Source organism: Rhineura floridana, chromosome 4, assembly GCF_030035675.1.
Source record: "Rhineura floridana isolate rRhiFlo1 chromosome 4, rRhiFlo1.hap2, whole genome shotgun sequence".
NCBI classification, from domain to species: domain Eukaryota; kingdom Metazoa; phylum Chordata; class Lepidosauria; order Squamata; family Rhineuridae; genus Rhineura; species Rhineura floridana.
Genome location: NC_084483.1, coordinates 34,031,655 through 34,047,173, shown reverse-complemented (window position 1 = coordinate 34,047,173; position 15,519 = coordinate 34,031,655). Strand labels below are relative to the sequence as shown.

At 44.1% G+C, this 15,519-nt stretch overlaps 1 protein-coding gene across 1 annotated transcript in view; it reads right to left on the bottom strand.

The window, feature by feature from the left end:
• The window catches only part of ROCK2 (Rho associated coiled-coil containing protein kinase 2), a 126,471-nt gene that overhangs the window by 46,838 nt on the left and 64,114 nt on the right, over positions 1 to 15,519 (bottom strand). Inside the window, exons 7-12 of the mRNA XM_061622773.1 lie at positions 14,332 to 14,470; positions 10,085 to 10,176; positions 8,240 to 8,399; positions 7,663 to 7,750; positions 7,334 to 7,345; positions 6,552 to 6,640 (exon numbers count right to left, since the gene is read on the bottom strand). Coding sequence (XP_061478757.1) covers positions 6,552 to 6,640; positions 7,334 to 7,345; positions 7,663 to 7,750; positions 8,240 to 8,399; positions 10,085 to 10,176; positions 14,332 to 14,470 — 580 coding nt within the window. The remainder of the gene's footprint in view (positions 1 to 6,551; positions 6,641 to 7,333; positions 7,346 to 7,662; positions 7,751 to 8,239; positions 8,400 to 10,084; positions 10,177 to 14,331; positions 14,471 to 15,519) is intronic.

Here is a 15,519-nt window from a genome sequence, read left to right as displayed (position 1 = left end):
AACAAATTATCTGTTTTCCGAATTGGCTTTGTCTTGGAAATATAAACTTTAAGTGCTCTTCGCACATCAAGAGAGTACCAGGCTTTCTCTAAAGGGTGGACAGGATTCGGACAAAAGGACGGCAATACCAGCTCTTGCTGGCAATGGAAGGTAGACAGCACTTTGGGACGAAAGGAGGGAACAGTACGTAGGACTACTCTATCCTTATGAAATATACAAAAAATTTTATGGACGGATAGGGCATTCAACTCAAGACACTCTACGGGTCGAAGTGATGGCCACGAGAAACAAGACCTTAAAGGAGAGAAGACGGAGGGAAACCTGACTCAGAGGTTCAAATGGAGGTCTTTGAAGGGCTGACAAAACTTTATGTAAATCCCAAGTTGGGTAGCAGTGCACCGTAGGTGGTGCTGTTATCGTCGCACCCCTGAGGAAACGTTTGACGAAAGGGTGAGATCCGATCGGATTATCCGGAGATCTGGAGAGGGTTGCCGACAAGGTCGAAACTTGGCGCTTCAGGGTATTTGGTCTGAGACCCAAAGATAAGCCGTCTTGTAGAAAAGACAAGATCTGGTTGACCCCCGCCTTCCGAGGAAGAATTCCTTTCTGCCGTGACCAGGATGAGAAGGCCTTCCATGTGCTCTCATAAATTCTGAGCGTGAAAGGGCGTCTAGAAGCCATCATAGTTTCCAACACTTGGGGAGAGATGCCTTTTTTCAAGAGTCTCCTCCGTTCAAGTTCCATACATGAAGCGCCCACCACTCTGGATCTGGGTGCCGGAGCTGTCCCTGAGAGAGTAGGTCCCTTCGCACTGGAATCTGCCATGGTGGTTCCACCGACAGGTCGAGAAGGTCTGGAAACCAAGGTCTCCGTGGCCACCATGGAGCCACTAATAGAATTGCCAATCTCTCGGCCCGAAGCTTTTTGATCACCCTGGGAATAACTGGAATCGGAGGAAAGGTATACCGTCTGCCCGGAGGCCACCGGGAAGTTAAGGCATCTGTTCCCTCCGCGCCTGGTGTCACATACCGGGAGAAGAACCTCTTCACCTGTCGATTGTGCCTGGTGGCAAAGAGGTCCACATGAATGTGGCCAAAACGTTTCACTATCTGATGAAGGGCCTCTGGGTGAAGACTCCATTCCCCTTGAAGTAGCTTTTCCCGACTGAGCCAGTCCGCTTGGCTGTTGTCCTCCCCCTTGAGATATTCTGCCGCTATCGAGTCGACATTGTTCTCTGCCCACTGGAAGAGAAGGCTTCCTTCTGAAGAAGGAGGGAGTGTGTGCCCCCCTGACGGTTCAAATAAGATTTGGCCGACATGTTGTCTGTTCTGACCAGCATCGCTCCCAACTGTCTGGAGGTCGCAAAGTGCCTGAGGGCCAGACGAACTGCACGCAGTTCGAGCAGGTTGATCGGCAGAGTGGATTCCTGAAGCGACCATGTGCCTTGAACCACCTGCATGTCGCATAGGGCTCCCAAACCTGATAAGCTGGCATCTGATGTTATCAGGGTGTGCGGTGGATCCTGGAAGGGAACACCTCTCGTTAGGTTGAATTTGTGGGTCCACCAAAACAGTGACTGTCGAACCTGTGGTGACAGAGTTATTCTGCGGTGATGTCTGGATGCTATGTCGGATTGGAAGTGCAGAAGTGCCCACTGAAGTGTGCGGGAGTGATGACGTGCCCAAGGCGTCGTTTGGAACGTGGACACCATCAAGCCGAGAAGCGTTGCCAATTTCATCAGGTCCGGCAAGGGGGATGATAGGATATCCAATGTTACTTGTCGAATCTTGCTGACTCTGTCTTGGGACAAAGTGAGGAGGCCGTGTAGAGAGTCTATAGTCGCTCCCAAATGTGTAATGCGGTTGGACGGAAAGAGATGGCTTTTGGCTTCGTTGATCAGGAAGCCATGGTCCTTTAGACAGGCCAGGGTGACATGGAGGTCTTCCCATGCCTTGTGCAATGATGGTGAGCGGATCAGAAAATCGTCCAGATAAGGAGATATATGAATCCCCAGAGTCCTGAGGTGTGCCACCAGGACAACCACGATCTTTGTGAATACCCTGGGAGCAGACGACAGGCCAAAGGGCATAGCCTTGAATTGATAATGGTCTTGTCCCACCGCGAAGCGGAGGTACCTTCTGTGAGGGGGAAAGATTAGTATGTGAAGGTATGCCTCCTTCAGGTCGATAGAGGAGAGGAAGTCCCCTATCCTCAGCGCTTCCTTGATCGAAAGCAAGGTGTCCATACGAAACTTGCGGTATTTTATGAAGCAGTTTAGACTCTTGAGGTCTAACACAAGCCTGGACGAACCGTCTTTTTTCCCGACGGTGAAGAACAGAGAGTAACTTCCCAGGAACCTCTCTCCTGGAGGAACTTTCTCGATGGCTGCCATGTGCAGAAGATGGGAAACTGACCGTAAAACTTTGTCCCTCTTGTGTGGATTTGTTGATAGAGGGGATGGAATGAATCTCGCCGAAGGGGTGGAAGAAAATTCCAGGCGAAGGCCGTATCGAAGAGTGTGTAGGACCCACCGATCGGAGGACAAGTCCTTCCATCGGTGAGCAAACTGTTGGAGATGGCCACCCACTGGCGAGGCGGAGGCATCAGAACTGACCTCTGTTTCCACGCGACTGGGATGTGAATCCGGAGCGACCCAAAAGGTGTTGTTAGGACTTAAGCTGGCTGCGCTGTCTATTCCAGAAGGGACGGCTGGAGCAGGCGTCCTTCTGTCTTCCAAAGGAACGTGAGCCCCGAAAGGAGTGCGATGAGAAATATGGATGGAATGACCGAGGAAAGGCTCTGCCATCATCCCTTTTCCTGGTGGATGGCATGGACTTTTTCTTTTCCTTAGTTTCCAAGACATGCGCGAGGGCGGTGTCCCCGAATAATTTGCCTCCCACGTAGGGTTCCGAGGCAAGGTTCGAGCGAGCTGCAGGGTCTGCTTCCCAGTGACGAAGCCAAAGGGTCCTTCGCATGAAGACCCCTGCCATCAGTGACCTTGCTGCGAACTGCATAGCATCCATGGACACGTCTGGCATGAAGGTAACCGCCCGAGAGACCTTCAGCAGAGATTTGTGCACTCGGGTTGGGTCTTGCTGTGGGTCATCCAGCAGGTCCTCCAACCAGAGAAGGGAAGCTCGAGCAAATACCGGGGAGGCTGCTGCTGCCCTGATTGATAGCGCACTAGCCTCGTGCGCTCTTCTAAGCCCCTGGTCCATCTTACGCTCAGTGGCATCCTTGAGGTGAGCATCTGAGTCTTTCGGGTTCAAAGATGGGTTCAGGAGATTGACTATAGGCGCGTCTATGAGCGGGACCTTCAACTGATCCATGAGCGGTTGTTCTAGTGTATAATATTTGTTGGCGATGGAAACTGACTTTTTGAATTGTAAAGGAATGTCGAATTCTGATTTGAGCACCTTCGGGAGAAGAGAAGGAAGCTTCAACACTCTCGACCTAGGTTTTGGATCCGGACATACTGCTGACACTCTCAAGGTGGATGGAGTAGGAGGATCCTCTGTAGAGGTGAGGGTAAGGGCTTCCATCGCCTTAAGAACATAAGAACATAAGAAGAGCCTGCTGGATCAGGCCAGTGGCCCATCTAGTCCAGCATCCTGTTCTCACAGTGGCCAACCAGGTGCCTGGGGGAAGCCCGCAAGCAGGACCCGAGTGCAAGAACACTCTCCCCTCCTGAGGCTTCCGGCAACTGGTTTTCAGAAGCATGCTGCTTCTGACTAGGGTGGCAGAGCACAGCCATCATGGCTAGTAGCCATTGATAGCCCTGTCCTCCATGAATTTGTCTAATCCTCTTTTAAAGCCGTCCAAGCTGGTGGCCATTACTGCATCTTGTGGGAGCAAATTCCATAGTTTAACTATGCGCTGAGTAAAGAAGTACTTCCTTTTGTCTGTCCTGAATCTTCCAACATTCAGCTTCTTTAAATGTCCACGAGTTCTAGTATTATGAGAGAGGGAGAAGAACTTTTCTCTATCCACTTTCTCAATGCCATGCATAATTTTATACACTTCTATCATGTCTCCTCTGACCCGCCTTTTCTCTAAACTAAAAAGCCCCAAATGCTGCAACCTTTCCTCGTAAGGGAGTCGCTCCATCCCCTTGATCATTCTGGTTGCCCTCTTCTGAACCTTTTCCAACTCTAGAATATCCTTTTTGAGATGAGGCGACCAGAACTGTACACAGTATTCCAAATGCGGCCGCACCATAGATTTATACAACGGCATTATGATATCGGCTGTTTTATTTTCAATACCTTTCCTAATTATTGCTAGCATGGAATTTGCCTTTTTCACAGCTGCCGCACACTGGGTCGACATTTTCATCGTGCTGTCCACTACAACCCGAAGAAAATGAGCCTCTTGAAATATCCTGGTAGATAGAATCTCCTCAGATTCCGACTCCCCACTCCATTCCTCCTCATCCAAGACAATCAATTCATTTTCTGCATCCATAGGCTCCTGGTCAGGGAGCTGTAGATGTCTGCCTTGAGATGCCGCATGGGGATCTGGAGATGAGCGGCCAGGAGGAGGGCGAGGATCTGTCCTCAAGTGATCTGTAAGTGGATACCTCGAGGGCTGGGAGCCTGAAGTAGTTTGAGAAGACAAGTCCCTGGCCAGATCCAATAAGAGACCCTCTCTAAGCTGCTCCTTAAGCTGTTGAATTGAATGCGCTGACAGATGTAACTGAACAGGGCAAGCCTGAGTGTGAGAAGAGTAGAGCCTGTGCCTTTCAGCAGATTGAACCTGTTGAACAGGGATTGGTTCATCCAAAAACCCAGTAAAGGCCTCAGGAGAGGAGGTAGTAGAAAAAATAGCATCTAAGGGAGGTTGGGGGCTGGCTGCCTTCGTCATCAGACAGGGGTTCCAGGTCTCTCTGGTCCCTTGTATGGTGGACAGGAGCTTGACCATCTCTACAAGTTCGCTTATGTGGGACAGATATCCTGCCTTCTGTAGCCACCCTGCCCGCCAGAATCTGAGCCTCAGCCACTTCGTGCCTGACGGTAGAGGGGCGGGCCACCGCTACTTCAGAATGATCCCCTGAGGAATGAGACTGCTCCAATCCCAGGGTGGGAAGGGGCTCTGATACTGCGCCTGTTGATGCCATGTGGGGAGGTGGCTTCAACCCCTTTGAGAGGTGTTTCGTTTTGTGCGTGGTTTTCCCCATCGCGGGCACACACTGCAGGACTTATGGGGTTAATAAATGTTGCTGTTGGTGACTGACAGTGCTAGTAAACGACCTGGCGACTCTCGAAGTTTAGCAGCGGCCGGCGTCTTCCCCTCTATTGCTTCTGCGCGTCTACCTCCTCTCCCGCTAGAGCGGGTAAAAACGAAAGCCGCTCGTAAAGAGCGAGAAATAACTGGGTGTAGGCCTGGGTATCGAGCCCTGGGAAGGCTGCCGCTAAGGTTGAAGCCGCCGACGCTGTAGCTTGCTGAACGAGGAGGAACGTCAGCGAAATTAGTTAGAGAGGGAGTCTGAATAGGTCGACGGCTGCCAGAGCCGCGGGGAGGGGCTGGCTGTTCCTCGCCACGGGGGAAGGTTAGAAGGAGAAGGACAGAAGGAACATTTTTTTAAAAACTATTACAGAAGGAAGAGGAATAAGAAAAACTTTGAGGGAAAGAACAAGAACGAACTCACACAGAAGACCCAAACAACAAAACGCTACAAGCCTGAATCACGGAGTCAGAGAGAATCCAACCACTTTCTGTGAGGCAAAAGAGAAAACTGAGCACGGAGCAGGCGCAGACCAGGAACGGAGCTACAGTAAAACGTCAGCAGTACTCTTTTGCCTTCAACCACTAGGTGGAGCTAGTTACCCATCTGATATCATCTTTCCATGCACAGGATAATGAATATTCTCCAGATGCCCCTGAAATTTTACACTGGCCTGCTACATACAACCATAATTGTTTTGACCACGCCACCACAGATTTTGCCAAGTGATAAAGGCAGAAGGCAAGAGCAGATAGAAAACAAATCATTTGATAGACTGTGGGACAACTTGTTTGTTAAACAAACCATGGTTTCATGTTATATGTGAACCAAGCCATTAGATTCATAAACTATGGGACATGGCAACTAGTCAAAAACTAACTTAGCAAGGGTTAGGTGTCAAAAGGACTGCAAAAGAACTACTTTTTGAAATATTTTCATGCAGCCATTCAGCCAGAACCATATAAATGCATATGTACGTTGTAAAACTACAAAGGAAAGAAAAAGAGCCATAAAGGAACAAAAAAATCCAAGGTGTAATTAATTTACAGTTGGTTCTTTTTGTTAAAGGATTAGGATTGTTGGTAAGGACAAGAAGGATGGCTGTCCCTAACAGCCAGCTGCACTACCTAAGCAGGCAGGTAAGGAAGCAAAAACAGGGATCCACTGGGCCCTATGGGAATGCTGCACCCTTCCAAAGCACCAATATAAATTAAATGAATCACATATAGACTGCTTCTTGACTTTTAATCCAGGCATTCATCTTTCACCTGATATTCCATTACACATTTTTGAAGACCTTCTCTTGCACAGAGGAAAAAAACTCTACCTGAATTTCTGCTCAAGCTCATCCTTGGCTTGTATTTCATTATGAAGTTGATCTTCCAATTTGCTTACTTTTTCCTGAAACAGTGCAAACTGAAAGAAAAAAAAATCATTTGAAGTACTTATCTAATGAACACAACCTGGAAAATTAGCTCATATAAGTAAACATCACAAGCAGAACCCACCGTTTATTAGAAACTAATTATTTCTTTACTATGATATATTCACAGCTGGAACTAAATTGTGTTTTTGTACGACACTCAATAGTTCATGGAAATATCTAGTGTGCTGCACAGTATTATAGGAAAAGTACACTTAATTCTCTGTGATGTACTGAACTAAGTAAAATTTACATAAACTTCATAATCAATGTCTTTAACACTCCCATCTATCTTGCACTGCAAAATTCAAAATCCAATTTTTTAAAAGCTGCAAATTTCACAAATACTGCAGGTTGCCATAACAATTTTCAGTATTTGGAGTTACAAATTCTAGATGTAAAACTGCAGCCTTTAGGTAAATGCTGTAAGTTCTAGTGATATCAATATATTTCACACATGCTGATTTTCATCTGCAGCAAGTTCTAGACTGTACTACTTATAACTGGCAAGTCATAAAAGATTTGTTTCTAATGTGGCCTCTCTTCACCACCAATGTGTGAAATAAATTCATGTATAACCAACTACTGGAAACTTAAGCTTATACTCAAATCAGTGGTTGCTTGCACAGATTTTTGAAATATCATTACCAATCGAAAGAAAAAACAGTTTAAAATAATGCACTTACCTCTTCACTATCCTGTAAAAACAGACAAAAAACTTATCAGTATTTTTAAAAAAATAAGCCTCTCTCAATCATATTTTCCAATGGTCTATACAGGCACTATCTTGCTTTAAAATTGTTATGTTACATCAAATTCTTAGAACTATTGTGTTAAAACAGTAAGTCATATTTTTAGTCAACAGCTCATTTCACTAAACTGGACTACTTGTGAGTAGTTCCAGATTTGTGCAGTAATGCTAACTACTGAAAAGCAAGTCTACAGTGCAAGTATTTATTATGCATAACAAATACTTTACATGTGTTTAACCCTTATTAAAAAGAAGAGGACTTGCCTCATTTTTCTTTGCCTCGTTTTTCTTTGTCCCATTGTTCTTGCAGGGTTCAACTTCCCTACAGAGTTCAGAAAAGTCACTTAGCAACCTGTTGAAAACAACTCAAGTTTTCAAAAACTCCATCAACTATGCCAATCAACTCATTTTAATCAACTCTCTCAAGTCTTAATCCCCACTAGACTGCTCTCAGAATGAAGGCAGATTTATTCAGTACTAGTTCTCTTCCTTTTTATTCTCTTCCCCCAGATTTAAAGGGGGAAAGACTGAAAGCTTTCCAAACCCAGAGAAATTTTACTGTATTTAACGTACCTATGCAAGTTACATTTATGCATGTGTGCTAATGTATTAACATGCAGATTCATTATGAAACCTAAGAAAATAAACACCCTACTATTATTCAGATTCTACTTTTCTCCCCACTCTCCTAGAACCTGTACTGAATGCAGTATTTATAAACATTCCAAAATGTAGAGTGCAATGTTTAAGTCTGAAAACTAATGAAGCCATTGTATTATAAAATCCTAACTGCAGAAGCAAGTGTAATTGTCATTCATATCATCAGTAGTATATCACATACAGGTTCTCTCTAAAGTAAGTAAATCCTATGAAAGGCAACTGGTTTCCAACAAAGGCTTTGGGGACCGGAAAGGTTTCAACATCTCCTTTATCATCTTCAATGTCATCAAAATTGCTGCTATCTATGTCACTACTCAGCTCAGGTACAACCGGTGCTGCAGCTAAAAGAATAAAATAAAAGTTGTATTAGAACAAAGTTCACTGCCCATAAACCTGAACACCCTTTTCTTCTGCAAAGAAAGAGGTTTGCCCAGTATGCCAGCTATGTTCTGCAGTGTGCCAGGGTCTTGATAAGCCCATTTTACATGTCTTGAGAAACTCAAACACAGAAGCTTAGATTCTGACAACTGCAAGTGACAGGGGATTGCCCCTCTGCCAAAGCCTCTTTAGAAGGCTGAGGGATGCTCCTAAACAGCATGAGATGTGACATCACTCAATACTGAGAAGCAGAAGCTCGCAAAAATGGAGCTCTAGAAAGGCTTTTCAGGAAGTGCAGGAGGATACCTGGAGGTGGGAGGAATTCCCTTTTGTCAGCTTCCTTTTGCTTACAGTTCTCAGGATCTAAGCAAGGGAGTCTGGATAAACTGGTAGACCTCAATGCATGGCTTCTGCACTGGACTGCACTGCTGTGTGTGACTGAAAATATTTTATAATTTTATGTTTTAATGATTTTATTGTACACTGCGATTATTTTTGGCAGATTATAAATACTTTCATAAATAATATTCCTAATAATAATTTTCAAGAATATTTTGCTTTATAACAGCCAATCAGCAAAAAACATGTTCTCAAATGGAAACAGAACCCAAAGTTCAATCAACCAAAACAGAATGCAGGCTACAGATTAAGAATAAAGGTTTCACTAAATGAGATTGATGTGATGGGCATTTAGCCCAACCAGAATGATCAAATCATATGAGAAGTTTCTCTAAGCTTTTCTATTCTGTCTTCTTCAAAGGGAAGCAAAGGCAGCATGGCTGCTGGCTGCTTTAAGGATGCATCTCTCTGCAGCCAACTGGGAAGCTGAACAATCCTGTGGAGGAAGGGGGAACAGGCGAAATCTCTGTGCATTGCAAAATGCTCCTGCCCCCATCTACAGCGACTAGTCACTCTGTAGTTGCTTACAACACTGTTGAAATGTTCTAATCTTTCACCCACATGTAGCATATTCTAGGGGCCAGGGTGGTGAACCTGTGGCCTCCACATGTTGTTGGACTACAGCTCCCATCATCCTGACCACTGGTCTTGCTTGCTGGGGCTGATGGAAATTGAAGTCCAACAACATCTGGAGGGCTACCTGTTTGGCTTAGCTAGGCTAAGCTTTCAACCATATTTGTACTTACCTCCCATTGCCACCAAACCCTTTCCCCTCTCTAAGCTCTCTAGCATGTACAGAGAACTGGTGAGACGGGGTGGGTCTTCTGCTCTCTTTGCATACCAAAGCAACATACACAGCTGCCTCTGTCTATGAAAATTATAGGAAACCTACCCATACATGAGGTTTGTGAGAACATCAGGCTGTTCATACGCAAGCTCAACAATGAAGGAAGCATTTCCTAGGGCACAATACACACACATGCATATATACCCATACACACACACACACAAATGCACATAGTAATGGAACATACGTTTAGTTCAGGGGCATATGACTCATTTTCACTCAGAGTAGTGCAGTTGAAAAAATGCAGACTATTGCAAAAGTCTGGACATTTACAGAAAAATATAATTTACAAAAAGAAATGTATACAGAGGCCCTTTATATAAAATACCACACTAACCCACAGTAGTTTTTTCAAAAAAAGAAAAAGAAAAAACATTTTTTCATATTAAAAAAGATACTTACTGTCTCGAATGTTATCCCAATCCCATTGATCATTCTTAAAGAACAGATGAGATTTAATTTCTTCTACACCATGCCTTCCGAGACGCACCTCCCTAAACATAGCAGTTAAGCCAAATTTTGTATTATGATCGATAACAATGCATTTTAGATTGTATTTAAGTGTCAAGGATGCCTAAACATTACTCTATCATTTTTCGTAGGTTTTTTTCCCATTAAAATTAAATGCAATTTGAAATCTATCACTGTGTAAGCTATTAAGTTTCTCAGCACTCTCACATATGCAGAATGAGATGGTTGGAAATCTTAGCCTGCCATGTGTGGACTAAAACATATTTCCAACTGGACTGTGTAGAAAAGGAACACAGGAAAAAGCTCTTTAAAAAAAAAAGCAAACTTGTGAGGTTTGCCAAACCACTGTCCAAACATTTGGACGTAAATGACGGAAGATCTGGCTTACAAATACAGAACAGTTATTCAAACCCTACTGAAACAAGTATTTCAAAAACTGTATCCTTTGCCTCTAATTTAAAAACACCCATACACGTACATCATACATTTTTTTCCTAAAATGTATAATGAGGCCACTATATACAAGGCAAACTCATTTCACTTCAAAACAGTTTTTGTGTTGTTAAAAGCTCATGTAAAAACTTATTTGTGTATGAGAACCAGAAAGTCACATGATAGATACTCACTCCTTGTCACTTTAAGTGCTTCGGTGGCAATTGTATATATAAAAAGGTGCTCTGTTTTAACAAAACACACTGAGCACCATGTTTAATATGAATAGGAAAGCACACACAATATTGGGGGGGGGGGGAGAAAAGAAAGCCAAAGCACTCTTAAATAACTCAAAAGTTATTCTTGTACATCTTTCCCCACCCTTCTGCTTCTCCTTGCACTTAAAACATGGGCAGAATCACAGAAGAGTAACAGACTTGGAAGGGGCCTATAGGTCCTTCAAGTCTAACCCCCTGCTCAACGCAGAAATCCAAATTAAATCATACCCGACAGGTGGCTGTCCAGCTGCCTCTTGATTGCCTCCAGTGTGGGAGAGCCCACCACTTCCCTAGGTAATTGGTTCCATTGTCGTACCGCTCTAATAGTTAGGAAGTTTTTCTTGATGTTCAGCTGAAATCTGGCTTCCTGTAAATTGAGCCCATTATTCCATGTCCTGCACTCTGGGATGGTCAAGAAGAGATTCTGGCCCTTCTCTGTGTGGCACCCTTTCAAGTACTTGAAGAGTGCTATTGTATCTTCCCTCAGTCTTCTCTTCTCAAGGCTAAACATGTCCAGTTCTTTCAGTCTCTCCTCATAGGGCTTTTTTCTAGTCCCCTTGATCATCCTTGTTGCCCTCCTCTGAACCTATTCCAGTTTGTCTGCATCCTTCTTAAGGTGCGGTGTCTAGAACTGGACGCAGTGCTCAAGATGAGACCTAACCAGTGCTTAATAGAGGGGAACTAGTACTGGAAACTATACTTCTGTTAATGCACCCTATAATAGCATTTGTCTTTTTTGCAGCCACATTGCACTGTTGGCTCATATTCAGCTTGTGATCAACAACGATGCAAATTCGAAAACAAACTCTTGAGCTGCTTGCAGGATTACTCAGCAGACAGAAGCCCCCTTTTGAACCACAAACTGAGGTCAAAAGCTGGCTGTTTATTTCATTTCTCTCTTTTTGTTTACATGTCCTAAATAATGTGGGGCCATTTATTTGAATACCCAATATGGTCAAGAACAGGGCAGCAAAAGTGGGTTTGTTTGGTTGTCAAAATTTGCATCTTGGTCTGTTTCTGAATGGACACCCAAGAATGCAAAATGAGGGGGGTCAGGAAAGGAATGAGAATTACCTGCCCTGGCGGGGTGTGTGTGTGGAACGTATAGGAGAGTTATACTGATCTCTCCCCTTCCCTATCCCAATTTAACAGGCCATAGATAGCAGCTGTGGTCCAGTTACAGTGGACTGATCTGATCAGCATTCAACAAACAATGCCTAGGGAACTGTGGAATCAGAGTTGAAAAAGAAGTCAAAGGTCATCTAGCCATCCCCCTGCAAAAGTCATCTAGCCTAATCCCTTGCAAATGTAGGTAATTCACGACTACAGCTTCCCTGATGGGTGGCTATTCAGATTCTGCTGAAAAACATCTAATGAAGTAGATTCCGTAAGATTCTGAGGCAGCCTGTCCCACTGTTGAACAGCTTGTACCATCAGGAAATTCTTCATAAAGTTAAGCCTAAATCCTTTTTCTTATACATTTGAACCCATGTTTTGGTCCTATTCACAGGAACAACAGAAAACAAATTTACACCATAATATATGTGACAGCCCTTCAAATATTTGTAGTTGGGTTATCATAATCTTCTCTTCTTCAGAGAGTTGACCCCTCTCTTAGCTAGTCATTAAGAGCTTGACTTCATGTGCTGTCCTCCTGAGCGCAAGCCAAGCCCTCACAATAGATTGCAGAAAGCAAAGGTAGATTTAATGTACTTGGGCTGGCCTCTATCCCAAATGCATCTGTGGTGGCTTCACCAGCCCTCTGGAAAGCCGAACTTATGGAGCAAATTTGTTTTCTGTTGGGAAGTGGAGGTTGGTTGACCATACTCAGCTGACTGCTTCTCCCAAATTTTTTCTAAGGGCTTTCCTCCCCAGCACTATCCCACCCATCTCTCTAAATCAGCATACAAAGAAGGGAAGGACAACCTTTCCTCCTTCTGCCCAGCCTTTGGGAAATATGGAGAGGAATGAATTCCACTTGAATCTTCCTTCCATTGCTCTGCCCCTTGAAGAATGAAAGGGGGGAAGAGAGAATTAAGATCGGGGGGGGGAGCTCTAAGGGAAGGTGTGTCCCCCCATTTACCCCAGTATAATTCCTCAGAGGTTGTTGTATATTTGGATGCATGTGCCATGCAACATAAGTCACTCACTAAGGTCTAAGATTTAAGGGCTAAATGAAACTGCACACAATTCCAAAAACTGGAATCAAAACATGCCCATATGCTACACAAAAATCAAATATTTCCCCCCTTATAGGGGCACATGAACCTTCAATATAACTGCCAGGGAGAAATCATGAGGAATTGGGACACAGGAAAAACACATGCCCCATCTGGTATGCAGAAGAGGAAAGCATCAGTGGCCAGTGCCTGCCAAGGTTGTGGTGAAAAGGAGAAGAGCCCTAAAAAGGGATACTCCAGCCCTCTAGCAACCATAAAAAGACTTGCAAACCATCCGTCTCTTTAAACTACTTAAAACCCATGTATATCTTTATCAGGTCCCAGCCAGGGGAGTCCTTGTCAGAGACCAAGAGGCTCCAGTCTTGGACCAAGCCCTGGCTCGGGCTCCATCTCAGGGTGAGGGGCCATGGTCCTATGACAAGGTCCAGGACAGATCATCTGCACACGGAGCAAGTTCTGCCTCTGGCATAGGCTGAACAGCCCCTGAGACCAAGAGAGAGGACTTGTCTCCAATGCCAAATGGAGACCCAGGAGTGACTGACTAGAGGCCTGGACTCCTTAGGAGTAAAGGTCTGGCTGCAGGTGATCAATGGGAGTCAGCTGAGGTATGGGGTGTGGTTCAGGAGCTCCAGCATAAAAACCCAGTGCTTGGCTGGAAGGCTAGTGGAACAATACCTATTCTCCAGCTCTGTACCTGACCCATCTATAGATTGCCTGTGGAACCAAGACCTGTCTCTTGCCTTGCTCCTTACGTGCATTGCTTACAGACTGCTTGACTACTGACCCTGGACTGTTCTGACCCTGATTCTTGCCTGATCCCCTTGACTTTGGGGTAGGCTCTGACTTTGGACTGACCCTGGATACTGCCCTTGTGCTGACCTCACCTGTGTTTCTCCTGGGGAGTCTCTTGCCTCCTTAGGGATCCTGATGAGAACAGAACAGTCCTTTCAAGACCTTTTGGGACTTCAAAGCACCTAATCACTTGACATCATTTGTAACATCAGGTGATGGACAGATGAACGGCTTCTCTTGCCTGTCAGATTTAGCCTGTGAGGCAGACTCTGATAAGGATCTGGCCCATGGAGCATAAATGGTCCCCCACTCCTGCTATAAAAGTGGAATACAGTAACTATTGCTTGAACTTCAGGGGATTTTTTTTTTTTTGTAACATTTTAGTCTGATTTTGGTGATGCCTGAAGACTAATTGGACTGGACCTGAGTGAAAGCATATTCTGCTAGGATAATTTGGGACAAGGATTTTATTGAAGACATTTTTTTGTTTGCATACCTGTCTGTTAAAAAGGCACAAATAAGGTCTTTTGCATGCTTCGAGATTTCTACGTCTTCTGGGAAATGTAACGAGTTCTTATGATCCATTATTTTACTATATGTTCCCACCAATGAATCGGCATAAAATGGAGTATCTCCTAAAATTAAAAATGTATGAGCGTTAGGTTAATTGCAAAAGGTGAAAGCAGGTAATAAAAATAACCTGAGATTATAAATATAGAGCATCTTATATGCAAAGATTAAAAACAAACACATACCGGCTTTTTTCATACTTAATTCTGAACTATGGTTTAGGGTTATAGGCTCATGCACTCCTCTACTCCTTTCCTCCTCTCATGTGGCTATAAGCAGAATTCAGAGTTATGTCTGAACTCAGGATGACTCTGTATATACTTTGGTTAGTTCAATCAAGCCAGCATAAGACCATGGTTAATGTCATTGGCTTGATCACCAACCATAGCTTCCCTGAGTTTAGACACAAGAAAGAATTCTGCTTAATTTAAAAGCATAAACATGTGTTTCTGATATGCTCCTCAAAGAGGCACAAAAGGAGGCGAAGGGAGTGCAAAGAGTATGCAAGGCTCATGAAAGGCTTCGGCATGTAATGTTAAATCCTAGTTTACTGTAATGTTAATAATAATACACTAATAGGCAAAAAAACTTGCCTTTTAAGAACGTACCTACAAATATTTCTATCCAACTTTAAAAAGCAGGGAAATTGGGCAGCTATAGTGAATGCACCAGGGGAGCAAGACTTGATCTCCTCTCTGAGATATTGTACTGCCCTACAAAGTTGTCAAAATGCAAACACAACTTGGGTTGGTCTTTCACAGTCCAATCCACTTCCTGTGTAGCTTGGAAGAATTTGGTAACGTGCCTCTGAGCATATGGCGAGTGGTGGCAGCACCTGCCTTCTCCAAAGATGGAGAATTACATTTTTCCATGTTTGTTGGCGTTCTTCTTACTTTACTTCTTTCCTGTGTTACTACCGTTTCTACAGAGAATCTAACCTAGAAAATTATATCTGTCTCATTATTGATCCTAGAAATCTGTGTCAAATTTATTTTTATTAATTTCAAAGCCATTTGATCTGTCAATTTGATCTGATGGTGAAGACAGCCTTTTCTGTTTCAAACTGGAGGTTATGTTCTATTTCTATTTTAGGTGCATTAACAGTTGAATCCGA